Genomic DNA, 27,410 nt, shown 5'->3' with positions numbered 1-27,410 from the left:
ACCCCTTATCCTCAGACTGTGACCCCTGGTTCTGGACTTCCCCAACATTGGGAACATTCTTCCTGCATCTAACCTGTCTAAACCCGTCAGAATTTTAAACGTTTCCATGAGGTCCCCTCTCATTCTTCTGAACTCCAGTGAATACAAGCCCAGTTGATCCAGTCTTTCTTGATAGGTCAGTCCCGCCATCCCGGGAATCAGTCTGGTGAATCTTCGCTGCACTCCCTCAATAGCAAGAATGTCCTTCCTCAAGTTAGGAGACCAAAACTGTACACAATACTCCAGGTGTGGCCTCACCAAGGCCCTGTACAACTGTAGCAACACCTCCCTGCCCCTGTATTCAAATCCCCTCGCTATGAAGGCCAACATGCCATTTGCTTTCCTAACCGCCTGCTGTACCTGCATGCTAACCTTCAATGACTGATGTACCATGACACCCAGGTCTCGTTGCACCTTCCCTTTTCCTAATCTGTCACCATTCAGATAATAGTCTGTCTCTCTGTTTTTACCACCAAAGTGGATAACCTCACATTTATCCACATTATGCTACATCTGCCATGCATTTGCCCACTCACCTAACCTATCCAAGTCACTCTGCAGCCTAATAGCATCCTCCTCGCAGCTCACACTGCCACCCAACTTAGTGTCATCCGCAAATTTGGAGATACTGCATTTAATCCCCTCGTCTAAATCATTAATGTACAATGTAAACAGCTGGGGCCCCAGCACAGAACCTTGCGGCACCCCACTAGTCACTGCCTGCCATTCTGAAAAGTACCCATTTACTCCTACTCTTTGCTTCCTGTCTGACAACCAGTTCTCAATCCACGTCAGCACACTACCCCCAATCCCATGTGCTTTAACTTTGCACATTAATCTCTTGTGTGGGACCTTGTCGAAAGCCTTCTGAAAGTCCAAATATACCACATCAACTGGTTCTCCTTTGTCCACTTTACTGGAAACACCCTCAAAAAATTCCAGAAGATTTGTCAAGCATGATTTCCCTTTTACAAATCCATGCTGACTTGGACCTATCATGTCACCATTTTCCAAATGCGCTGCTATGACATCCTTAATAATTGATTCCATCATTTTACCCACTACTGAGGTCAGGCTGACCGGTCTATAATTCCCTGTTTTCTCTCTCCCTCCTTTTTTAAAAAGTGGGGTTACGTTGGCTACCCTCCACTCGATAGGAACTGATCCAGAGTCAATGGAATGTTGGAAAATGACTGTCAATGCATCCGCTATTTCCAAGGCCACCTCCTTAAGTACTCTGGGATGCAGTCCATCAGGCCCTGGGGATTTATCGGCCTTCAATCCCATCAATTTCCCCAACACAATTTCCCGACTAATAAAGATTTCCCTCAGTTCCCCCTCCTTACTAGACCCTCTGACCCCTTTTATATCTGGAAGGTTGTTTGTGTCCTCCTTAGTGAATACCGAACCAAAGTACTTGTTCAATTGGTCTGCCATTTCTTTGTTCCCCGTTATGACTTCCCCTGATTCTGACTGCAGGGGACCTACGTTTTTCTTTACTAACCTTTTTCTCTTTACATACCTATAGAAACTTTTGCAATCCGCCTTAATGTTCCCTGCAAGCTTCTTCTCGTACTCCATTTTCCCTGCTCTAATCAAACCCTTTGTTCTCCTCTGTTGAATTCTAAATTTCTCCCAGTTCTCAGGTTTGTTGCTTTTTCTGGCCAATTTATATGCCTCTTCCTTGGATTTAACACTACCCTTAATCTCACATCTCACGGCAGAATTCCTTCCGTAAAGGGACATTAGTGAACCAGATGGGTTTTTAGTGATAAACGAGTAGTTTCATGGTCACCATTACTGATAAGAACATAAAAAATAGGAGCAGGCGAAAGCCTTTTGGCCCCTCGAGCCTGCTCTGCCATTCAATAAGATCATGGTTGATCTGTCGGGCATGCGGATGATGTGACCCGCCTAACAGAGCTGGTCGAGTGCAGTCAGTGCTTCGATGCTGGGGATGTTGGCGCGTCTGTCCTCCCAGGGGATTTGCAGGATCTTGCGGAGGCAGCGCTGGTGGTATTTCTGCAGCCCTTTGAGGTATCTACTGTACATGGTCCACATCTCTGAGCCACACAGGCAACTCCTCAGCTTTTTTATCCCCTTTTGAAAATTTCTTTAACATTGATTGAATTTAAATTTCCCAGCTGCCGTGGTGGGATTCGATAATGAATCTGATCATCAATCCAGACCTCGGGATTACTAGTCCAGTTACACAACCACTATGCTACCGTACCCTTACATGGCTGCTCATCCTGGAGAGGGAGGCCATCGAGGACGTGGAGATGGGAAAGTAGGAATGCATGTGCCAGCTATGGGTTCCCCATGATGCTCTGCTCTCTCCCTATTGTCCCCTTTGTTAACTGCTGGTAAACCATATCATGGACAACCTTCCTGTCATTCCTACTGAATGAGATTTGTGAGCCGTGCTCAGGAAACCATCTTCGTTTTTCTCTTTACTTGTTCTTCTAGAATGGTGCAAGGTCAGAAGTGGGGATGTTCGCTGATGATTGCACAGTGTTCAGTGCCATTCGCAACTCCTCAGATAATGGAGCAGTCCATGCCCGCATGCAGCAAGACCTGGACGACATTCAGGCTTGGGCTGATAAGTGGCAAGTAACATTCGTGCCACACAAGTGCCAGGCAATGACCATCTCCAACAAGCGAGAGTCTAACCACCGCCCCTTGATATTTAACGGCATTACCATCGCCGAATCCCCCACCATCAACATCCTGGGGGTCACCATTGACTAGAAACTTAACTGGACCAGTCACATAAATACTGTGGCTACAAGAGCAGGTCAGAGGCTGGGTATTCTGCGGCAAGTGTCTCACCTCCCGACTCCCCAAAGCCTTTCCACCATCTACAAGGCACAAGTCAGGAGTGTGATGGAATACTCTCCACTTGCCTGGATGGTTGCATCTCCAACAACACTCAAGAAGCTCAACACCATCCAGGATAAAGCAGCCCGCTTGATTGGCACCCCATGCAGCACCTTAAACATTCACTCCCTTCATCACCAGCGCACCGTGGCTGCAGTGTGGACCATCTACAAGATGCACTGCAGCAACTCGCCAAGGCTTCTTCGGCAGCACCTCCCAAACCCGCGACCTCTACCGCCTAGAAGGACAAGGACAGCAGGCGCATGGGAACACCACCACTCCACGTTTCCCTCCCAGTCACATACCATCTTGACTTGGAAATATATCGTCTGTTCCTTCATCGTCGCTGGGTCAAAATCCTGGAACTCCCTCCCTCTGTCACCTGAGGAAGAGAGTGTTCGAAGATCAGGCCCTCAAATCTGGCACCAAGCTCATGGTCTACAGGACTGTAGTAATACCCGCCCTCCTGTATGGCTCAGAGACATGGACCATATACAGTAGACACCTCAAATCGCTGGAGAAATACCACCAACGCTGCCTCCGCAAGGTCCTGCAAATCCCCTGGGAGGACAGATGCACCAACATCAATGTTCTCGATCAGGCCAACATCCCCAGCATCGAAGCACTGACCACACTTGTCCAGCTCCGTTGGGCAGGCCACATTGTTCGCATGTCAGACACGAGACTCCCAAAGCAAGTGCTCCACTCGGAACTCCTTCACGGCAAACAAGCCCCAGGTGGGCAGAGGAAACATTTCAAGGACACCTTCAAAGCCTCCCTGATAAAGTGCAACATCCCCACCGACACCTGGGAGTCCCTGGCCAAAGACTGCCCTAAGTGCAGGAAGAACATCCGGGAGGGCGCTGAGCACCTCGAGTCTCATCGCCGAGAGCATGCAGAAATCAAGTGCAGGCAGCGGAAGGAGCGTGCGGCAAAGCAGACCCCCCACCCACCCTTTCCTTCAACTACTGTCTGTCCCACCTGTGACAGAGACTGTAATTCCTGTATTGGACTGTTCAGTCACCTGAGAACTCACTTTGATAGTGGAAGCAGTTCTTCCTCGATTTCAAGGGACTGCCTATGATGATGAGATTCTATTACATAGGATTACATAGGGTATACAGCACAGAAACTCCATGCCGGCTTTTATGCTCCTGTCTTTCCTCATCTAAATCAATCAGCATAACCCTCTATTCCCTTCTCCCTCATGTGCTTGTCTAGACTCCCCTTAAATGCATCGATACTATTCGCCTCAACCACTCCCTGTGGTAACAAGTTCTACATTCTCACCACTCTTTAGGTAAAGAAGTTTCTTCTGATCCTCCCTATATGTATACCCTCGCATTTCTGGTAACATCCTTGTAAATCTTCTGTGCACCCTCTCCAGTGCCTCTATATCCTTTTTATAATATGGCGACCAGAACTGTACACAGTGCTCCCAGTGTGGTCAAACCAAGGTGCGATACAAGTTTAGCATAACTTCGCTGCTTTTCAGTTCTATACCTCTAGAAATAACCCTAGTGCTTGGTTTGCTTTTTATGGCCTTGCTAACCTGTGTCGCAACTTTTAGTGATTTTTATATCTGTACCCTGAGATCCCTTTGTTCCTCTACCCCATTTAGATCCTTATTCTCCAAGTAATAAGTGACCTCCCTATTCTTCCTACCAAAATGTAATACCTCACATTTATCTGTGTTGAACCTCATTTGCCAATTAGATGCCCATTCTGCAAGTTTATTAATGTCCTCCTGTAATTTGTGGCAGTCCTCCTCAGTATTGACTAACGCCCCCAATTTGGTGTCATCTGCAAATTTAGAAATTGTGTTTTTGTTTCCAAAGTCTAAATCGTTAATATAAATTGCGAACGACAGTGGGTTCCGGCCCTGATCCTGGTGGAACCCACCTTCTGCCTCTGTGAATAGCTTGGGGTTAGATTAGGTTAGGGTTAAGAGTTTGGGTAAAGAGTTCATAGTTCACATTCACCACACAATTTTTAAGCTTGTGCATTTATAACCTGGAACTCAAGTTTAGAATCACACAGCACAGAAGGAGGCCATTCGGCCCATCGCTCCTGTGCCGACTCTTTGAAAGAGCTATCCAATCAGTCCCACTCACCCCCTTGCACTTTCCCCATAGCCCTGCCAATATTTCCTTTTCAAGATGCAGGCAGAATGTTGGGGAAGTCCAGAACCAGGGGTGACAGTCTAAGGAAAAGGGGAAAGCCATTTAGGACTGAGATGAGGAGAAACTTCCTCACTCAGAGAATTGTGAACCTGTGGAATTCTCTACCACAGAAAGTTGTTGAGGCCAGTTCGTTGGATATATTCAAGAGGGAGTTCGATCTGGCCCTTACAGCTAAAGGGATCAAGGGGTATGGAGAGAAAGCAGGAAAGGGGTACTGAGGGAATGATCAGCCATGATCATATTGAATGGTGGTGCAGGCTCGAAGGGCCGAATGGCCTACTCCTGCACCTATTTTCTATGTTTCTATGTTTCTAAGTATCTATCCAATTGCTTTTTGAAAGTTATTATTGAATCTGCTTCCACCGCCCTTTCGGGCAGCACGTTCCAGATCACAACAACTCGCTGTATAAAGAAAATTCTCCTCATCTCCCCCTCTGGTTCTTTTGCCAATCTGTGTCCTCTGGTTACCGACCCATCTGCCACTGGAGACAGTTTCTCTTTATTTACTCTTTCAAAACCCTTCATAATTATATACACCTTGATCAAATCTTCCCTTAACCTCCTCTGTACTAAGGAGAACAATCCCATTGTTCTCCAGTCTCTCTATGTAACTCAAGTCCCTTATCCCTGCCATCATTCTGGTAAATCGCCTCTGCACCCTCCCCAAGGTCTTGACATCTGTAATGTATTTGCTTCAAGGGTTCTTTGTTTAAGAATTCATAGCAACACATTGCTATTAAGAACTAGTTGGTTTATTAGCAAAGGTTTAACAATCACACGACACATTACTAGTTTACTAGTTTATCCACCAGGCTCACAACCACCTGCCTCATCGTGAACCCAACTGGCTGGGGTTTTATTGAGTCTTGTGAACATCACGTGACTGGCCATGCCACTCACGACTCAACAACTCTACAGCTATTTTAAGTAGAAACTTTAAATCAAGTGCCCCCTTTTGGCACTAGAACCCACAAATTTCCAAATAAAACTTTTAACGGAAACTTAGATCAAATTAAAATTTGGTTGCCGGGGGTGATGATGCACTCCAGTCCCTCCGGCTCCCACCTCTCGCGGAAGGCCACGAGCGTACCGATGGACACCGCGTGCTCCATCTCCAGAGACACCCTGGCTCAGATGTAACCGCAGAAGAGAGGCAGGCAGTTGGGCTGAACGACCCCCTCGACCACCCACTGCCTGGACCAGCTGATGGCTACCTTGGCCATGTCCAGGTGCAGTCCTACGAGGAGGCCTTCGGACCTACCCGCTCCCCTCCGCACAGGGTGCCCAAAGATCAGGAGCGTGGGACTGAAGTGCAACCAGAATTTGAGGAGCAGCCCCTTCAAATAATGGAACAGGGGCTGCAACCTCACACATTCAACATAAACATGGAACACGGACTCCTCCGGACCGCAGAAATTGTAGATGGCCTGGGAGTCCGTGAACCGACTTAAAAACTTATTGCACGGGACTGCTCCGTGCAACACCCTCCAGGCCAAGTCCCCAATAAATAGACGGAGGACTCCCGCGTAGAATGCATTCCATTGGGGACCCCCGCCTCCTCCGGTCAATAACTCTATAAACCTCTGAGCATACTCACAGGTGCATACATTACAACACCCTTCCTGAAGTGTGTTGTCCAGAATTGGACAGAATACACCAGTTGATGTCTAACCAGTGATTTATAAACTGATCTCTGATCTGTATTAAAGCAAATCTTTTGAATGGTATCAGATTCTTCTCACATTCTATAAATGTTGTCATTTCATAGAGACCACGTACAGGATATATATAACGTTATATGATTTATAGGTGACAATTAAATATGTTAACATTGATTAATTGGACTATTGAAAACAAATTGGATTTTCTTAAAAGGCATTGGGCTAGACTTTCCATTCTGATTATTATCGCCCAAAAATGTGCAACGTTCGTGGTTGTTTTATTTTTCAGGATCGCCAGAATATCGTCCATTTTAAAAACCGCTAGTTTCGCCTTTTTAATTTGGGCGATAGCCTCAGCGATGTGAAATGGGCCTTAGCGATGTATTCAGTCGTGCAAGGCTGGCGTCCATAGCAACGGCCGTGCTGCGCATGCGCGTTTTTTAAAAAATCAGGCAAAGAACTTTTTCTGCGATTCAGGAGGTCAGGGGTCATCTGCGCATGCTCAGAAGACAAAGGGAGGGAGAGAGAGAGAGGGACCGCATTTGAGAAGGAAGGTTGTGTTTTTTTGTCGATCTGCTTTCGATCTGTGTTATTGACTGACTTGTTCTTCTCTTCTATCAGCTGATCAATGGTGTGGCGCTGCTGATCTTACTGTCTGCTCTCAGCGACCCAGAATGGTACCACCTTCCCCGTGCTGAACTAGGCAGTGACTTTGAATTCACCGATGATGCCAGTAAGTCCATTCGTTTGTTCACTCTCGCTCTCCCTCGCCCTCTTCCCCGCACCACCCCACCTTTGCTTAACCCCACCCCTTTGAGATGTCTGCGCTCCTCTAATTCTGCCCTCTTGAGCATCCCTGATTATAATCGCTCAACCATCAGTGGCCGTGCCTTCAGCTGCCTGGGCCCCAAGCTCCGGAATTCCCTGCCTAAACCTCTCCACCTCTCTTTCCTCCTTCAAGGCGCTCCTTAAAACCTATCTCTTTAACCAAGCTTTTGGTCACCAGCCCTAATTTCTCCTTATGCGGCTTGCTGTGAAGTTTTTTTAATCTCGTAATACTCCTGTGAAGCACCTTGGAACGTTTCACTACCTTAAAGGCGCTATATAAATACACGTTGTTGTTGTTGTTATCTCTTAAGGTCTTTTTAAAATAACAAAACTTTGGTCTCCAGTTCAGTGCTGAGGGGGTGCTGTACTGTCGGAGGTGCCATCTTCGGATGAGACACTCATCATCATAGGCAGTCCCTCGGAATAGAGGAAGTCTTGCTTCCACTCTTAGAATGAGTCCTTAGGCTGAATACGAGAGCCACAGTCCCTGCCACAGGTGGGATAGACAGTCGTTGACGGTAAGTGAGGGTGGGACTGGTTTGCCATGCGTTCCTTCCGCTGCCTGCGCTTGGTTTCTGCATGCTCTCGGCGACGAGACTCGAGGTGCTCAGCGCCCTCCCGGATGCACTTCCTCCACTTAGGGCGGTCTTGGCCAGGGACTCCCAGGTGTCGGTGGGGATGTTGCACTTTATCAGGGAGGCTTTGAGGGTGTCCTTGTAACATTTCCTTTGTCTACCCTTGGCTCGTTTGTCATGAAGGAGTTACAAGTAGAGCGCTTGCTTTGGGAATCTCGTGTCTGGCATGCGGACTATGTGGTCTGCCCAGCGGAGCTGATCGAGTGTGGTCAGTGCTTCGATGATGGGGATGTTGGCCTGGACGAGGACGCTAATGTTGGTGTGTCTGCACTCTCAGGGGATTTGTAGGATCTTGTGGAGGCATCGTTGGTGGTATTTCTCCAGCGACTGAGGTACCTACTGTACATGGTCCATGCCTCTGAGCCATACAGGAGGGCGGGTATTACTACAGCCCTGTAGACCATGAGCTTGGTGGTAGATTTGAGGGCCTGGTCTTCGAACACTCTTTTCTTCAGACGGTCGAAGGCTGCGCTGGTGCACTGGAGGCGGTGTTGATTGTCCTCATCAATGTCTGCTTTTGTTGATATGCGGCTCCCGAGGTATGGGAAATGGTCCACGTTGTCCAGGGCCGCGCCGTGGATCTTGATGACTGGGAGGCAGTGCTGTGCCACTAAAAACATACCAATAGTTGCTAATCAAGTGGCTATAGGGAGGGAGGAACTTAATACAATCACTATCACTAAAGAAGCAGTACTCGGTAAAATAATGGGACTAAAGGTGGACAAGTCCCCTGGACCTGATGGCTTACATCCTCGGGTCTTAAAAGAAGGGGCTGCAGAGATAATGGATGCATTGGTTGTAATTTACCAAAATTCCCTGGATTCTGGAGAGGTCATAGCGGATAGGAAAACGACAAATGTAACGCCCCTGTTTAAAAAAGGAGGCAGACAAAAAGCAGGAAACTATAGACCAGTTAGCCTAACATCTGTCCTCGGGAAAATGCTGGAGTCCATTATTAAGGAAGCAGTAGCAGGACATTTGGAAAAGCATCATTCAATCAAGCAGAGTCAACATGGTTTTATGAAAGGGAAATCATGTTTGACAAATTTGCTGGAGTTCTTTGAGAATGTAACGAGTAGGGTGGATAAAGGGGAACCAGTGGATGTGGTGTATTTGGATTTCCAGAAGGCATTCGCTAAGGTGCCACATAAAAGGTTACTGCACAAGATAAAAGCTCACGGGGTTGAGGGTAATATATCAGCATGGATAGAGGATTGGCTAACTAACAGAAAACAGAGAGTTGGGATAAATAGGTCATTTTGAGGTCGGCAAACGGTAACTAGTGGGGTGCCGCAGGGATCAGTGCTGAGGCCTCAACCATTTACAATCTATATTAATGACTTGGATGAAGGGACCGAGTGTAATGTAGCCAAGTTTTCTGATGATACAAAGATGGGTGGGAAAGCAAATTGAGAGGAGGACACATGGCTGCAAGCTTGCCCAGCATTGGCTGCTGATTTTTCGGCGCCCAGTGAATCTTTTTGACGCCGAAGCCCAATTGAAAGATTCCCCAGTGCCGGGGCACCGGCGTCTACTACAAGTGGCAGAATGTTTGGCGCGATACCTTCTGCCGCTGGTGTACCTGTAAAAGAAGGTTGCGTGCCATTTCTGGGCATAAGGCCAACTTTCCCCACCAACATTTTTTAAACCGGCACACAGACCCTAGAAGCCCCGGAGGAAAAACTCTTACCTGCAGTTCGAGAAATCCACGCTGGCCCGCTCCTAACCCCGGCTGAAGGCACTCCCTGTCTCTTACAAATAAACTTTAAGGTAATTTAAAAAGCGAACACTAACTTTATAATTAAAAATAAATATAAACATACCAATACTGATGCTCCGTGCGATGATAAATGAACGCTGGCAAACAAAGAAAAAACCTTTAGCTTTTTCCATCGATGTTCTCACTGCCCAAAATCATCCAAACCTTTTGAAACCTCCAATACTGAAAAAGCAGCAGACAAATTGAAGTCTTCTTCTTTTGCCAGCGAGTACAGCCTTCCCCCGATTCTCCACGCTATCGACCTCAGCCGCTGGTATCCCAGGCCGAAGGCCCTCCACCACGCGGCCCAGTGCTTGGGTGGAAACTACATATTTATATTAAATATTCCCACCATAAATCTTTTATTTTAAAGGAGTGTTGGAGTGCTTAGGTGAACATTACATTATGTTTATTAAATAGTTCCATCACAAATCTTTTATGTTTTAATGGAGTACTGGAGTGCTTAGGTGGGCATTACATTATGTGTATTAAATATCCTCACCACAAATCTTGTATGTTTTAATGAAGGGTTGGAGTGTTGGAGTGCTTAGGTAGACAACAATACCAAGTTATTCATGGATCCAGACTGGGTGAGGGTCACTGACATACGCACCATGGTCCTTCGTTGCATGTATCAGTGACCCAGAACAAGGCAGGCCCCATGAACACCTTAGCACTGGAACCTGCCCCTGTATCATTTAAACCAATCGATTGCAAGGGCTGAGGCCATTTTACACATTGAGTCCGGTTATCCTATGATATTTATTAGTGCAGCATTAAAAAATGGTGCAGGAGTCAGGTTAAAAGTCCAAAATTAAAATGTTTATTAAACATTTGGACAGCCCAGTTATAATTAGCTTAACATTACTTATCTTTAAACCTTCATAACTTTAAAAGCTTTATTCAAAACCCTGGCAAACTTTACAAAGAACAATCAACTAAAGTAACCAAAAAACAAACAAGCCATTGATCCTCCTCCTTAGCGCTGTGCGCCAATCCTGCCCCAGTAGATGCCACTACCCCTGCGTGTGCCCGTAGTTGCAGACTTTTGCTTCCTTGCCCCCTGTACCCCCCAGGGTGTAATCTGTTTATTTTCCGGCGCGGCGTTTCTTGATGCTGGGCTACAACAGGGACAGAGCCAAAATGTGTCATTGTGGAAGGCCCAGGTTCCTCTTTCTAGTCAACCTCAGCCTCAGGATCAACCCTTGATTTTGGTGCAGAACAGAAACCGTTCCTCACATTAAGGACAGCCTGAGTGGGCCCAGCTATTGCCGATACTACCTCGTTCAACCGTCCTGAAAGTCTTTCCACCTGTAATGACAGTTCCCCCACATCTCCCTCACCTCACCAAAGGCTTCCAGGAGCAATCGAGATTGTTGGATGTTCTCCCCGCTCATCCCCACAAGATGTCCGATGTTCTCAGAGTCCAGTGTTTCTGCATCAGGTCTGGAGTTCGCCCTCCTATGACGTCTCGTAGGTGTGGCTTGCTGTGACACACAGCCCCGCAGCCTCAGACGTCACACCGAGAAAAGTCCTCTCGCTTGATTCGCTCATGAAAGGGCTTGGAATCCTCGAGGGGTTCAGCACCTCCAAATCCAGGGTAGCCATCTCGTCATCTATGACTTCTTGCTGCCCGAGTTGGAATATCTGGCGTGGCGTTTCCTTGAACATTCTCTCCTTCAACTTCAGGTGCACCTTCGGTCTCCTCCTGATTCTCAGCCTCTGCGAAACAAAAGATAGATGCTTGGTTATCAGCATTGAGGTAGGCAGCCCACGCAGTACGTAACATTCAGCCAACCCAGAATGTGCAATTTGCAGGGCTTACCCTCTAATGGAAAACTGGGCCCAGCTTCCGCATTGGTTGCTGGTCTTCTCCTGTGACATTTAATCATTGACGCTATCCTCTGCTCCACGGCTGATCTGTGACAACATCTTTTGCAAAGATCAAAATGGACACACGCACGCTCGCACGCACACACGCACACACACACACACACACACACACACACACGCACGCACGCACGCACACACACACACACACACACGCACGCACACACACACACACACACACACACACACACACACACACGCACGCACGCGCGCGCACGCACGCACGCACGCACGCACGCACGCACGCACGCACGCACGCACACAGAGTCACTGCTTGTCTGAGGTCTTGCCACTCCTGCGCACTGGTTCTCGGGGTCATGGACATTCCATTAAACTCGACCGTGACCTGGTCCCAAACTTTTGCGACTGCAGACGGTTTGAGCTTATTTTCGCCGAAGCTCCCCTTGTTCTCAAGAACTCCCCATCTACTCTCGATTAAGTCTGCCAGGCGCTCAATTTCACCTGCGCGAAATCTCCTCACCCTCACGGTTTCCCCTTCTCCGTCCCTGGCCCTTTCGCCTTCTCCACGCCCCTCCATTGCAGCCATCTCGCGGATCGAAGCTGCATTTCCTACCTGTGAAACTAGCTCTGCCACCAATGGATCTCAACTGTGATCCACACAGTCCCCACACGTGCTTTTTTTTAATACTTTCTACAGCGCATGCGCAAATGGATATTTTTTTTGTCTTGTCCGCGTGCCCAGTGGGTTTAAAAACATTTTTCTTTTGAGTGCGACGCGCATGCGTGATTGGCGCCCGTTATTTTTCCAGCGCACGTGCTGTGCGGTTTAGATGCGCTTTGGAGGCTCCGGCCTGCGAGTTTGGATCGGGTAGTGCTGGTGCCAGAGGGTGTGCATGTGGCGAGAAAACTCTGCATTTTTATTTTCAGCGCTGAGGGGCTGAAAAAAAACAGGCGTCCAGGTAAGTGAGCGCCATTTTGTTTTTTCTTCAGCGAAACTTGGGCCCATAGACAGACTAAGTGAGTGGGCAAAAAATTGGCAGATGGAGTATAATGTGGGAAAAGGTGAGGTTATCCACTTTGGCAGATAAAAAATAGAAAAGCAAATTAAATGGAGAAAAATTGCAGAGTGCTGCAGTTCAGAGGGACCTGGGGGTCCTTGTGCATGAAACACAAAAAGTTAGTATGCAGGTACAGCAAGTGATCAGGAAGGCAAATGGAATGTTAGCCTTATTGCAAGGGGGATAGAATATAAAAGCAGAGAAGTCCTGCTACAACTGTACAGGGTATTGGTGAGGCCACACCTGGAGTACTGCGTACAGTTTTGGTCTCCGTATTTTAGGAAGGATATACTTGCATTGGAGGCTGTTCAGAGAAGGTTCACTAGGTTGATTCCGGAGATGAGGTGGTTGACTTATGAAGAGAGGTTGAGTAGGTTGGGCCTATACTCATTGGAGTTCAGAAGAATGAGACGTGATCTTATCGAAACATATAAGATAATGAGGGGACTCAACAAGGTGGATGCAGAGAGGATATTTCCACATAGGGTGAAATAAATAAACCCTAGTGCTTGGTTTGCTTTTTTATGGCCTTATTAACCTGTGTCAGCACTTTTAGTGATTTGTGTATTTGTACTCCGAGATCCCTTTGTTTTTCTACCGTAAATCTAAATTAGATTCTTATTTTCCAAGTAATAAGTGACCTCCTTATTTTTGTTACCGAAAAGTAATAGCTTGTATTTATCTGTGTTGAAATTCAGTTGCCAATTATAAGTTGCATAGCAGTGCTATTCCGCCATTCCACCCCTCACATCTTGCTCCTCTACCACGTTTGTACAGCTCTAACATCGTGGCTGCCAAAAGGAAAGGCTTCCTTTGCCTTGTATATTTAAAGCTTTACATCTGCACATACTTCCTGTCCACACAACTTGACTGCTTGTCACATTTTCTGCATTGACTTGTTTCCATCACAAATTCCTAAGTCCAAATGTAAAATGGGATCTTTCCTATGTAAGCTCTTTTGTGTAATATGTCTGCCAGATTGCTTAAAATTGCTTAGAATACTTTCTGAAAAAATGTTTCACTCCCATTTTTTCAGTAACTGAAATTTCTAATGTCCAAAATACAGATTTAACAAAAAAATAAAAAATAAATGAAAAATTATGTATCTTGCAATAAGATGAATAATTTAAGCTGTAGAATTGTCTTTTGTATCTTTTAATGCCTTCGTTAAAAATAATACTTGAAACCTCAGCCTCTCACAAAACCTCGTTCTTGAACTTGATGTTTTTACCCAGAGCGTTGACTGTGAGCAGAATTTATATTAGGCCTTACGGCAAAAAGGATCACGGGGTATGGAGAGAAAGCAGGAATGGAGTACTGAGGTGAATGATCAGCCATGATCATATTGAATGGTGGTGCAGGCTCGAAGGGCCGAATGTCCTGCTCCTGCACCTATTTTCTATGTTTCTATGTTTCTATGTGCAGTCTGAACATGTGCAGTATACTTAATTTCCCAGCCGCATCATAGAATCATCGGGGGAGAAATTGCCCTGCGCTCCGATTGGGGGCAGTAACCTGCACGGAGCAGTACTTCCTGCGCCCGGCACGGAAGTCTCGGCCCAGCCGCGGATTTAACCGTTACTGCCCCTCAGGTTGTACTCCACTTCCTCTTGGGGCGGGTCCAGCGGGGCGCTAACGGGGCGCAATCATCAGCGCGACGTGGATGCTCCGCGAGACGCTGACGTGTTTCAACGCCCTTCACTGCCTCTGATGGCCTCCACTACAGATTAACAGTACAAGCCCACAGGTTTCGGATTTTTTAAACACAGCACCCACCATGTCAGCTGTGGCTCAGTGGGCAGCATCCCTTGTCTCTGAGTCAGAAGGCTGTGGGTTCAAGACCCGCTTGAGTGCAACAATCTAGGCTGACACTCACAGTGCAGTACTGAGGGAGTGTCGCACTATCAGTAGGTGCTGTCTTTCGGATGAGACGTTAAACCGAGGCCCTGTCTGCTCTCTCAGCTGGACGTAAAAGATCCCACGGCACTATTTTGAAGAAGAGCAGGGGTGTTATCTCAGGTGTCCTGGGGCCAATATTTACCCCTCAATCAATATCATTAAAAAACAGATTATCTGGTCATTATCATATTGAAGTTTGTTGGAGCTAGCTGTGCACCAATTGGCTGCCTTGTTTCCTACATTACAACCATGACTACACTCCAAAAGTACATAATTGGCTGTAAAGTACTTTGTGACATCTGGTGGTGTAAGGGGTTCTTGGGGAGTGTTGTTGTGCCTTGGGTGTCTCTCTCTGGGCTTCTGCCCTCACAGCTTATGCCTGGCCTGTGAGGTACCCTGAGTGCTGCAAGAGCACCCCTGGAGAGACTGTGTCCACAGCTTATGAAGGGGGTTTTGAGACTCGTGCGTCCCCACAGCTTATGCCTAGCCTGTGAGGCACCTGAGTGTGTCAAACACTCCTAACCCCTTCTTCCCTAGCCTGTGACACACAGTTGAGCGTTTTCGAGGCGCTCCTAGCTTCCCTTACGCTGTTCTGACATAAGACTCACGATCAGGAGATGTAATACAACAGAACTGAGACGAGGCGATTCCAAGAGGAACGTTAAGCTTCCAATTTATTTGACGAGATGTATCTCAACAACAGCAATACACCAACAAAACAATCCCCCTAAATCCCACTAAACGGACACAACGAAAATTTTTACACAAGTTTAACAGCAGTGCAATGCCCAACCTCCCACCTTCCTGACCTAACTGAGTTGGGAGTTCTGGGGACCAGAGATTATACTCACCACAGCCTTTACAGTCTTTCCAGGTCAAAACGTGGTTTCGGGGTTCTCCTTTTGCTATCTTCAGGATCTTGAAGTTACTTTTTCGGTTGTGATTTTCTTGGAAACTTGGTTGTTGTTGCTGTGGATCTACCTGAGTCCAGCTCTCAGGGGAAGATCCTTGTGGAAAAAACGGAAAAGGTTCAGTCTCCAGTAGCGAGAGGAGGCTGAACTGATGCCGTCTCGGGATGGTGGTTTGCTTCTTCTGTCTTCGGTGTCTTCGGACACTGGACTTCCTTCTGTGTCGAAAGGCTGACTGCTTGCTGGAACACGAGAACGGAACAACTTGTCGAGGCAGAAACCCTTTCTTATATCCAGTTATCCAGCCAGACTTTCGTGCTGAAATAAATCCTTCCCATTGGTGGGCTTGTGATTTTTGAAAAATGCAGCTGTGTTGGATTTCGCGGGGGGTTTTTCCACTGGCCATCCCTGATGTTAACCTAATCAAGTGTTGAGTCGGTGTTAATTAAGTTGGCAGGTTGTGGGCCTCCTGTAGCCGTTGTGTAGGCCCTCGGTTTGTTTTGGGTTCCCTAGTTTTCTTAAGGCCTGTATAATATCCCTCCATAGTGTAAACGTGGGGGAGACAATAGCCTGGTATCGGTGATGAGTCAGTCTTGCGATTTCGAGCAAGGGCACTTCCATTGGCTTGGAGTCCCTTGCTTCGGGCTGACTCTGTCCCACCATTGGCCCTCCGGTGTCCTCCCCCATCCAATCACTGCCCTGCCAAGGCCAAATCGTCTCGGTTTCAATCCACATCTGGCTCTGAGTTCCCTGTTCCTTCCAGGACACTGGCCTATCCCAGCACAGACAGATCCCAAAGCTCTCATCCTTCTGGGTAAAATGAGGGGTTTTCGTCCTCCCCTACAGTGGTTGTGAAAAGCGCTACATAAATGAAATAATAATTATAGAATGGTTACAGCACAGAAGGAGGCCATTCGGCCCGTCGAGCCCGGCCAACCCTCCGCAAGAGCACTTTAGCTAGACCCTTTCCCCATAGCCCTGCAAATCTATTTCCTTCTGGTATTTATCCAATTCCTTTTTGAAAGCCAGGATTGAATCTGTCTCCGCCACCAGTGCATTCCAGATCCTAACCACTCGCTGCGTAAAAATATTTTTCCTCATGTCGCCTTTGGTTCTTCTGCCAAACACCTTAAATCTGTGTCCTCTGGTTCTCGACTCTTCCGCCAATAAGAACATAACATAAGAACATAAGAAATAGGAGCATGAGTAGGCCATACGGCCCCTCAAGCCTGCTCCGTCATTCAATAAGATCATGGCTGATCCGATCATGGACTCAGGTCCACTTCCCCGCCCGCTCCCCATAACCCCTTATCCTGTTATCGTTTAAGAAACTGTCTATCTCTGTCTTAAATTTATTCAATGTCCCAGCTTCCACAGCTCTCTGAGGCAGCGAATTCCACAGATTTATCACCATCTGAGAGAAGAAATTTCTCCTCCTCTCAGTTTTAAATGGGCGGCCCCTTATTCTAAGTTTATGCCCTCTAGTTCTAGTCTCCCCTATCAGTGGAAATATCCTCTCTGCATCCACCTTGTCAAGCCCCCTCATAATCTTATATGTTTCAATAAGATCATCTCTCATTTCTCTGAATTCCAAAGAGTAGAGGCCCAACCTACTCAACCTTTCCTCATAATTCAACCCCCTCATCCCCGGAATCAACCGAGTGAACCTTCTCTGAACTGCCTCAAAAGCAAGTATATCTTTTCTTAAATATGGAAACCAAAACTGTACGCAGTATTCCAGGTGTGGCCTCACCAATACCCTGCATAACTGTAGCAAGACTTCCCTGCTTTTATACTCCATCCCCTTTGTAATAAAGGCCAAGATTCTATTGGTCTTGCTGATCATTTGCTGTACCTGCATACTATCCTTTTGTGTTTCATGCACAAGTACCCCCAGGTCCCGCTGTACTGCAGCATTTTGCAATCTTTCTTCATTTAAATAATAACTTGCTCTTTGATTTTTTTTCTGCCAAAGCGCATGACCTCACACTTTCCAACATTATACTCCATCTGCCAAATTTTTGCCCACTCACTTAGCCTGTCTATGTTCTTTTGCAGATTTTCTAATGTCCTCCTCACACATTGCTTTTCATCCCATCTTTGTATCATCAGCAAACTTGGCTACGTTACACTCGGTCCCTTCTTCCAAGTCGTTAATATAGATTGTAAATAGTTGGGGTCCCTGCGGCATCCCACTAGTTACTGATTGCCAACCCAGAATGAACCATTTATCCTGACTCTCTATTTTCTGTTAGTTAGCCAATCCTCTATCCATGCTAATTTTTTGCCCCCAACCCCATGAACTTTTATCTTGTGCTTTAACCTTTTATGTGGCACCTTGTCAAATGCCTTCTGGAAGTCCAAATACATCCACTGGTTCCCCTTTATCTATCCTGTTCGTTACATCTTCAAAGAACTCCAGCAAATTTGTCAAACATGACTTCCTTTTATAAATCCATGCTGACTCTGCCTGACTGAATTTTGCTTTTCCAAATGTCCTGCTACTGCTTCTTTAATAATGGACTCCAACATTTTCCCAACCACAGATGTTCGGCTAACTGGTCTATAGTTTCCTGCTTTTTGTCTGCCTCCTTTTTTAAATAGGGACGTTACATTTGCAGTTTTCCAATCTGCTGGGACCTCCCCAGAATCCAGGGAATTTTGGTAAATTACAACCAATGCATCCACTATCCCTGCCGCTACTTCTCAAGACCCTAGGATGCAAGCCATCAGGTCCAGGGGATTTATTCGCCTTTAGTCCCATTATCTTACTGAATACCACATCCTTAGTGATTCTTGCTGCAAAGACTTGGAAAATGATATATAATTAAAGAAGCCTGTGGCTCTGTTCCGTATTTAACCTCTTTTAGTACTGAATGTTATTTTTAGATTTTTAATTGGACACAAAGTCTTTCTTCTTTCTTGTGTTATTGAATATATTTAAGGCAGAGATAGACAGATTTTTGGACGATAAGGAAGTGAAGGGTTATGGGGAGCGGGCGGGGAAGTGGAGCTGAGTGGATCAGATCAGCCATGAATTTTTGAATGGCGGAGCAGCGTCGAGTGGCCAAATGGTCTACTCCTGCTCCTATTTCTTATGTTCTTATGTTCTCATACCAAGACTCTGAAATTTGAGCTTACACATTCCTGCACTGCCACCCAGTGCCTCTACAGTAGAAGTTCAAGAATGAGGAAGCTGAAATGTAGAACCACTAATGGCCGTACTACAGCTAACGTTATGTGACAGCTTTTTCACATTGGAAGGACCAGGCACAGAACCACCTACAGGAGTAAATGTCACTGTTGACACTTTTAAACTGGGTGTTCCATTTGCAAAGCCTAATAGAGAAGGTTTTAGTACATTTTGAGAATGTTGCAATCTGCTCAGCGTTTTTCATATATGAGTGGGAGGACCAAGTTGGGACCAAGACTACCTGGTACCAATTAGTGGTTTGAATTGTGGTTAAACCATGCAGGAAACATATTCATAGAATTGTGAGAATTAGAATTAGAAGAATGAGAGGGTATCACATAAAAATATATAAAATTCTGACGGGATTGGACAGGTTAGATGCAGGAAGAATGTTCCTGATGTTGGGGAAGTCCAGAACCAGGGGTCACAGTCTAAGGATAAGGGGTAAGCCATTTAGGACCGAGATGAGGAGAAACCTCTTCACTCAGAGAGTTGTGAACCTGTGGAATTCTCTACCACAGAAAGTTGTTGAGGCCAGTTTGTTAGATATATTCAAAAGGGAGTTAGATGTGGCCCTTACGGCTAAAGCGATCAAGGGGTATGGAGAGAAAGCAGGAATGGGGTACTGAAGTTGCATGATCAGCCATGATCATATTGAATGGTGGTGCAGACTCGAAGGGCCGAATGGCCTACTCCTGCACCTATTTTCTATGTTTCTATAGAATCATAGAATGATTACAGCACAGAAGGAGGCCATGCAGCCCATTGAACCCGTGCCGGCTCTCTGCAAGAGCACCTCAGCTAGTCCCACTCCCCCGCCCTTTCCCCGTAGCCCTATAAAGTTTTTTCCTTCAGACGCTTATCAAGTTCCCTTTTGAAAGATAGGATTGAGTCTGCCTCCACCCCCATTTCAGACAGTGTATTCCAGATCCTAACCACTCGCTGCGTGTAAAGGTTATTCCTCATGTCGCCTTTGGTTCTTCTGCCAATCACCTTAAATCTGTGTCCTCTGGTTCTTGACTTTTCCGCCAATGGGAACAGCTATCCACTCATGATTTCGAGCACCTCTATCAAATCTCCTCTCAACCTTCTCTGCTCTAAGGAGAACAACTCCAGCTTCTTCCGTCTATCCACGTAACTCAAGTCCCTTATCCCTGGAATCATTCTCGTGAATCTTTTCTGCGCCCTCTTTAAGGCCTTCACATCCTTTTGATATTAATAAAATCAATAGCCATTATTATAAACGCAAGGCAAATATATCTTTTGCAAATTTACTGCACGTCAATATAAAAAAAGGAAGACGTGCACTTATATAGTACCTTTCATAACTATCAGTCCTTCCAAAGTGCTTTACAGCCAATGAAGTATTTTTCGTGGTGTAGTCACTATTGTAATGTAGGAAATGCGGCAACCAATTTGCGCACAGAAAGATGAGATCATTAAACTCATTGGTGTTTATGGAGATTCCACAGTCACCGCACAGAAATCAAAGGCCACCAGAAAAGATCTTCAAATGATGAGATAATCTGTTTCAACAGTACTGGTTTAGGACCTTTGCCAGGACACTGGGGATAACTCCCAGTTCTTCGAAGTAGTGGCCATGGGATCTTTTACGTCCACCTGAGAGAGTAGACGGGGGCCTCGGTTTAATGTCTCATCCGAAAGACGGCTCCTCCGACAGTGCAGCACTTTGGGATGTCCTGGGGTAGGGAAAGGAGCTACGTTATTGCAAGTCTTTCTGTCATGGCAGCAACTACAGGGTTCAGTTAGTTGGCAATATCCATTGTCAACTCTGACATTACAGAACTATACACCGGCTTGCTTCGTATCTCCAGCAGCTCAATAAGAAAAGCAAAGAGCTATTCCTCACCGAGTGAAATTAGACTTTTTAAAATTAATTCATGGGATGAAGGCCGGCATTTATTGCCCATCCCTAATTACCCTGGAGAAGGTGGTGGTGAGCTGCCTTCTTGAACCGCTGCAGTCCATGTGGTGAAGGTGCTCCCACAGTGCTGTTAGGGAGGGAGTTCCAGGATTGTGACCCAGCGACGATGAAGGAACGGGCGATATATTCTCAAGTCAGGCTGGTGTGTGGCTTGGAGGGGAACTGCTTCAGAGGAGAGTTCTGCCATGAGAGAGGGAAATTCCCATTTACTTTTTCCATATAAAACTCCTGATCCAGGGGATAATGCTGGAGCGTTATGGTAAACGTGGTGAATTTACATTCCTGGCAGAGAGCCTGACACGCATCGAGTGCGCAGGTCACTTAGCCCCACAAAGTGTTCTGTCTAGCCACTCCTCCAACGTCTCAAAATGTACTCCACAGCAGGAGCACAAATTCATAACCTCCTCTCTCTCTCCCCCTCAGTCTGTGGGGTAGATCTTGACTGGAACTCTGCCCCCAAAAGCTGTTGTCAAACTGATACTTTCGAAACCCAGATTAATCGCTTTTCGTTAAGCAAGGGTATTATGTCGCGCAGGTGAAAAGCAAAAGAAAGACTTGCATTTATATAGTGCCTTTCAGGATCACCGGAGCTCCCAAAGCATTTTACAAATTTACTGCACGTCAATATACAAAAAGGAAGACTTAGAAACATAGAAACATAGAAAATAGGTGCAGGAGCAGGCCATTCAGCCCTTCTAGCCTGCACCGCCATTCAATGAGTTCATGGCTGAACATGAAACTTCAGTACCCCCTTCCTGCTTTCTCGCCATACCCCTTGATCCCCCGAGTAGTAAGGACTTCATCTAACTCCCTTTTGAATATATTTAGTGAATTGGCCTCAACTACTTTCTGTGGTAGAGAATTCCACAGGTTCACCACTCTCTGGGTGAAGAAGTTTCTCCTCATCTCGGTCCTAAATGGCTTACCCCTTATCCTCAGACTGTGACCCCTGGTTCTGGACTTCCCCAACATTGGGAACATTCTTTCTGCATCTAACCTGTCTAAACCCGTCAGAATTTTAAACGTTTCTATGAGGTCCCCTCTCATTCTTCTGAACTCCAGTGAATACAAGCCCAGTTGATCCAATCTTTCTTGATAGGTCAGTCCCGCCATCCCGGGACTTGCGTTTCTATAGCGCCTTTCACAACCATCGGCCGTCCCAAAGCGCCTTACAACCAATGAAGTACTTTTGAAGCGTAGTTACTGTTGTAATGTGGGAAACGCGGCAGCCAATTTGCGCACAGCAAGCTTCCACTAACAGCAATGTGATAATGACCAGATAATCTGTTGATTGAGGGGTAGATATTGGCCCCAGGACACCGGGGATAACTCCCCCTGCTCTTCTTTGAAATAGTGCCATGGGATCTTTTACATCCACCTGAGAGAGCAGGCAGGGCCTCGGTTTAATGTCTCATTATTTTTCTTCAGGTACTTTAAATGTCATTAAATTTAATCTGCCACGTGTCCGCCCATTCCCCCAGCCTGTCTGTGTCCTCCTGAAGACTATCACTATCTTCCTCACTGTTCACTATACTTTCCAAATTTTGTGCCATCTACAAATTTTGAAATTGTGCCCTGTACACCCAAGTGCAGGTCATTAATATACATCAAGAAAAGCAGTGGTCCCAGTACCGACCCCTGGGGAACACCACTGTATACCTTCCTCCAGTCCGAAACACAGCCGCTCACCACTACTCTCTGTCTCCTGTCACTGAGCCAATTCCATATCCATGATGCCACTGTCCCTTTTATCCCATGGGCTTCAACTTTGCCGGCAAGTCTATTATGTGTCTTACCTGGAGTACTGCTTACAGTTTTGGGCTCTGTATTTAAGAAAGGATATACAGGCAACTCTCGATTATCCGTACACGGATCCAATGGGAAACCGTTGGAACGGGATTAAAATTCTGTTGCTAACAAGTGAAAAGACAGCTCCAAATACTTTGAAAAAAATCATCTTCCAAACACTGTGCTCATTTATATTTGCTCATTCTCTCTCTCACACACATTCTCTCTCACAATATGGTACTCTTAGAATAAGGGCCACCTATTTAAAACTGAGATGAGGAGGAATTTCTTCTCTCAGAGGGTTGTAAATCTGTGGAGTTCTCGGCCCCAGAGAGCTGTGGAGGTTGGGTCATTGAATATATTTAAGGCGGAGATAGATAGATTTTTGAGCGATAAGGGAGTAAAGGGTTATGGGGAGTGGCAGGAAAGTGGAGCTGAGTCCATGATGATCTTATTGAATGGCGGAGCAGACTCGAGGGGCCAAATGGCCGACTCCTGTTCCTATTTCTTATGTTCTTATGTGGCACTTTACCAAACGCCTTTTGGAAATCCATGTATATCACATCAATGGCATTGCTCTCATCAACCCTCTCTGTTGCCTCATCAAAAAACTCAATCAAGTTGGTTGAAGTACATGAAGGAAAATAATTTGCCGAACCACGGGGAAGGGATGCAGGAGTCATCATCATCATCATCATAGAGAGTCCCTTGGAATCGAGGAAGACTTGCTTCCACTCCTAAAGTGAATCCCTCGGTGGCTGAACAGTCCAACACGAAAGCCACAGACTTTGTCACAGGCGGGGCAGACATTCGTCGGGGGAAGGGGTGGGTGGGACTGATTTGCCGCACGCTCCTTCCGCTGCCTGTGCCTGATCTCTTCACACTCGTGGCGTTGAGATTCGAAGAGATCAAAGTCCTCCCGGATGTAGTTTCTCCACCTAGGGCGGTCTTCGGCCAGGGACTCCCAAGTGTCAGTGGTGATGTCGCACTTCCCCAGGGAGGCTTTGAGGGTGTCCACCTTTGGCTCGTTTGCCGTGAAGGAACTCCGCATGGAGCACTTGCTTAGGAAGCTTCGTGTCTGGCATGCGAACTATGTGGCCTGCCCAGCGAAGCTGATCGAGTGTGGTCAGTGCTTCAATGCTGGGGATGTTAGCCTGGTCGAGGACACTGATGTTGGTGCGCCTGTTCTCCCAGGGGATTTGCAGGATCTTGCGGAGACATCGTTGGTGATATATCTCTAGCGGCTTGAGGTGTCTTCTGTAAATCGTCCATGCATCTAAGCCATGCAGGAGGGCGGGTATTACTACAGCCCTGTGGACCATGAGCTTGGTGGTAATTTGAGAGCTTGGTCTTCGAATACTCTTTTCCTCAGGCGGCAGAAGGCTGCACTGGTGCACTGGCGGTGATATTGGCCCCAAGTTTCCGAGCTGGGTGCCTGTTACTCGCGCCGTAAACTGTGCTTAAAAAAAAGTCCGATATTCGGAGCTCGATGTCTGCTTGGCGCGGCGCGCTCTTCGCAGCAGGGGGCGGAGCCTAACACTCACGCCGATTTTCTAAGTAGCAGGGGGCGGGTACAATTTAAATTAGCCTTCGTGGTGCCGGCAAACCTGCGCGTGCGTGTTGGAGCGTGCGCGCATGCGCAGTCTCAAACAAACATTGGCACTTGGCCATTTTTAAAAGGACTGCAGAAAAAGTGAAGATTTGTTTCTTGGACCCACTGACGCCGCCCCATAAGCGTAGCCGAACGGCCTAAAGAATCTTAATCAGCTGCGTGTGTCCTGTGTTCTTTCTTCGGCTCCCGGCCAGCCACTGACGGCGCTGCAATCCCATGGCCGAATGGCCTCATGTCCGTCCGGGTGCTGCATCTTCGCGGGGAATGAAGGCCTGCCTCAAGCACCGCAGCTCAGCTCGAAGGCTGCTTGCTGCCTACCGCTGCCGTCGAGACACTGACGCCACACCCCTGCCTGTCTCCAACATGAAAGGCCTGCCTGAAGCACAGCAGCTCGAATGGTGCTGCTGTTTCACGCAGGTAGGAAGATGGTTTATTTAATCTTTTCTTTGCTTATAAATTTTTATTCAGGTTGGATTTATTTGTATAATATTTGTATAAGTATAACTAAGGATTGATTGTAGAATTTAATGACTTCCCTTTCCCCCCCTCTCCCCACCCCCCCACCATTCCCTACGTCTGATTTGTAACCTACGCCTGATTTTCTAAAGTGTAGACAAGGTTTTTTCGAGCGTACAAAAATCTTCACTTACTCCATTCTAAGTTAGTTTGGAGTAAGCTTTCACTGCCGAAACTTTGAAAACAGGCGTAAGTGGGCGGACACGCCCCCTTTTGAAAAAAAAATTCTGTTCCAAAGTGAAACTGTTCTAACTGACTAGAACTGGAGCAAACCAAATGGCGAGAATTCCGATTTCTAAGATACTCCGTTCTACACCAGTTGCTCCTAAAAATCAGGAGCAAATCATGGCGAAAAATGGGGCCATTGAATCTCCGCATCAATGTCTGCCTTTGTTGATAAGAGGCTCCCGAGGTATGGCAAGTGGTCCACGTTGTCGAGGGCCGTGCCGTGAATCTTGATGACTGGGGGGCAGTGCTGTGCGGTGAGGACAGGCTGGTGGAGGACCTTTGTCTTACGGATGTTAAGCGTAAGGCCTATGCTTTCATATCCTGGGGAGTGGGACTAGCTGGAGTGCTCTTGCAGAGAGCCGGTACGGGCTCGATGGACCGAATTCTAATCCAATCCTTTTGTAATGAAGGATAACATACCATTTGCTTTCCAAATTTCTTGCTGCAGCTGCATGTTAACTTTCAGTGATTCGTGTACAAGGACACCCAGCTCCTGCTGAACACCAACACTAGCCAGTGTAGTCATAACTAAAGTTGTATAAGAACAATCTGAAATATGTTATCAGACCACTTCTAGACACTACAACCTGAACTGTTGGCAGACTTAAAACAACGACCTACCTCCTGTGAATTATGCTGTTCTGTATAGAAAAGTATTTGAATTTACTACGCATCAATATTTCTGTACGCCTCCAGTTTGACACACTCGTACACTAGCACACTGAGCACCTCGAGTCTCATCGCCGAGAGCATGCAGAAATCAAGCGCAGGAAGCGGAAGGAGCGTGCGGCAAACCTGTCCCACCCACCCTTTCCCTCAACCACTGTCTGTCCCACCTGTGACAGGGACTGTGGTTCCTATATTGGACTGTTCAGCCACCTAAGGACTCATTTTAAGAGTGGAAGCAAGTCTTCCTCGATTCCGAGGAACTGCCGATGATGAGCACAATTTGTGCCTGGCAACACGTCAAGGGCAACGGTTGCTAAGGTTTAGATTGGCCTTTATCTCAAGGGGGTTGCAATACAAAAGGGTGGAAGTTACGTTACAGTTATTTAAAACTACTTCAGGAAGGATATGTTGGCCTTGGAGAGAGTGCAGTGCAGATTCACCAGAATGATACTGGTAGCTAAAAAGATTGCATCGGCTCGGCTTGTGTCCCCTTGAATATTGAAGATTAATAGAGCTTAGAAGAATCAGAGGTGATCTCATTGAAACGCGCAACATTCTGAGGGGGATTGACAGGGTAGATGTTGAGAGGTTGTTTCCCCTGTCTGGGGAGTCGAGAACTCGGGGTCACAGTCTTTGAATAAAGAGATGGCCATTTAGGACTGAGATGAGGAGGAATTTCTTCCCTCAAAGGGTTGTAAATCTTTGGAACTCTCTACCCCAGGGGGCTGTGGATGTTGAATGATTGAGTATATTCAGAGACAGAGATCGATAGATTTTTGGACACTATGGAAATCAAGGGAAATAGGGATCGGGCGGGAAAGTGCAGTTGCGGTTGAAGATCAGCCACGATCTTATTGAATGGCGGAGCAGGCTCGAAGGGGCCGAATGGCCGACTCCTGCTCCTATTTCCTATGTTCTTATTAAGGGGGTGATCTAATTGAGGTGTTTAAGATGATTAAAGGGATTGATAGAGGTAGATAGAGAGAAACTGTTTCCTCTGGTGGAGGGAGTCCAGAACACGGGGGCATAACCTTAAAATTAGAGCCAGGCCGTTCAGGGGTGTTGTCAGGAAGCACAAAGGGCAGTAGGAATCTGGAACTCTCTTCCTCAAAGCTGTTGAGGCTGGGGGGGTGGGGTCAATTGAAACGTTCAGAAGTGAGATTGAGAATTTTTTGTTAGGAAAGGGTATGAAGGGTTAGGGAACCAAGGCGGGAAAATGGAGTTAAGATACAGATCAGCCGTGATTGAATTGAATGGTGGAATAGGCTTGAGGGGCTGAATGGCCTCCTCCTCTTCCTATGCTGGTATCACATGAATCTTGGAGATGTACAAATCTGGCTGTTAAGTTTAAGATGAAGAGCAGAACCAGTAGATCCGATATAAATCAACTGAAGTACAAAAAATAATTTGAGTATAACATTTCAGTTCAGCTGTAACAGAGACTGAGAAAAGCCCTATTGTGTCAACACACAGCCTGTTAGATCAAGTTTGTTATTCTTATCTGAAAATACAGTCAATGTATTAAACGTTGGTGCCCAAAATGGACGAAGTGCATCCGGGAGGGCGCTGAGCACCTCGAGTCTCGTCGCCGAGAGCGTGCAGAAAACAAGCGCAGGCAGCGGAAGGAGCGTGCGGCAAACCAGACTCCCCACCCACCCTTTCCTCCAAACACTGTCTGTCCCACCTGTGACAGAGACTGTAATTCCCGTATTGGACTGTTCAGTCACCTGAGAACTCACTTTTAGAGTGGAAGCAAGT

The 27,410-nt window shown here is 46.7% G+C and overlaps 1 protein-coding gene across 1 annotated transcript in view; it reads left to right on the top strand.

Annotated features, from left to right (window-relative positions):
• laptm4b (lysosomal protein transmembrane 4 beta) overlaps positions 1-27,410 on the top strand; it is a 137,119-nt gene that overhangs the window by 30,165 nt on the left and 79,544 nt on the right. Inside the window, exon 2 of the mRNA XM_070877029.1 lies at positions 7,385-7,496. Coding sequence (XP_070733130.1) covers positions 7,385-7,496 — 112 coding nt within the window. The remainder of the gene's footprint in view (positions 1-7,384; positions 7,497-27,410) is intronic.

Source organism: Pristiophorus japonicus, chromosome 1 (assembly GCF_044704955.1).
Source record: "Pristiophorus japonicus isolate sPriJap1 chromosome 1, sPriJap1.hap1, whole genome shotgun sequence".
Lineage (NCBI taxonomy): Eukaryota > Metazoa > Chordata > Chondrichthyes > Pristiophoridae > Pristiophorus > Pristiophorus japonicus.
Note: the sequence above shows the minus strand (reverse complement) of the source record. Positions and strands in the feature narration are given on the sequence as shown.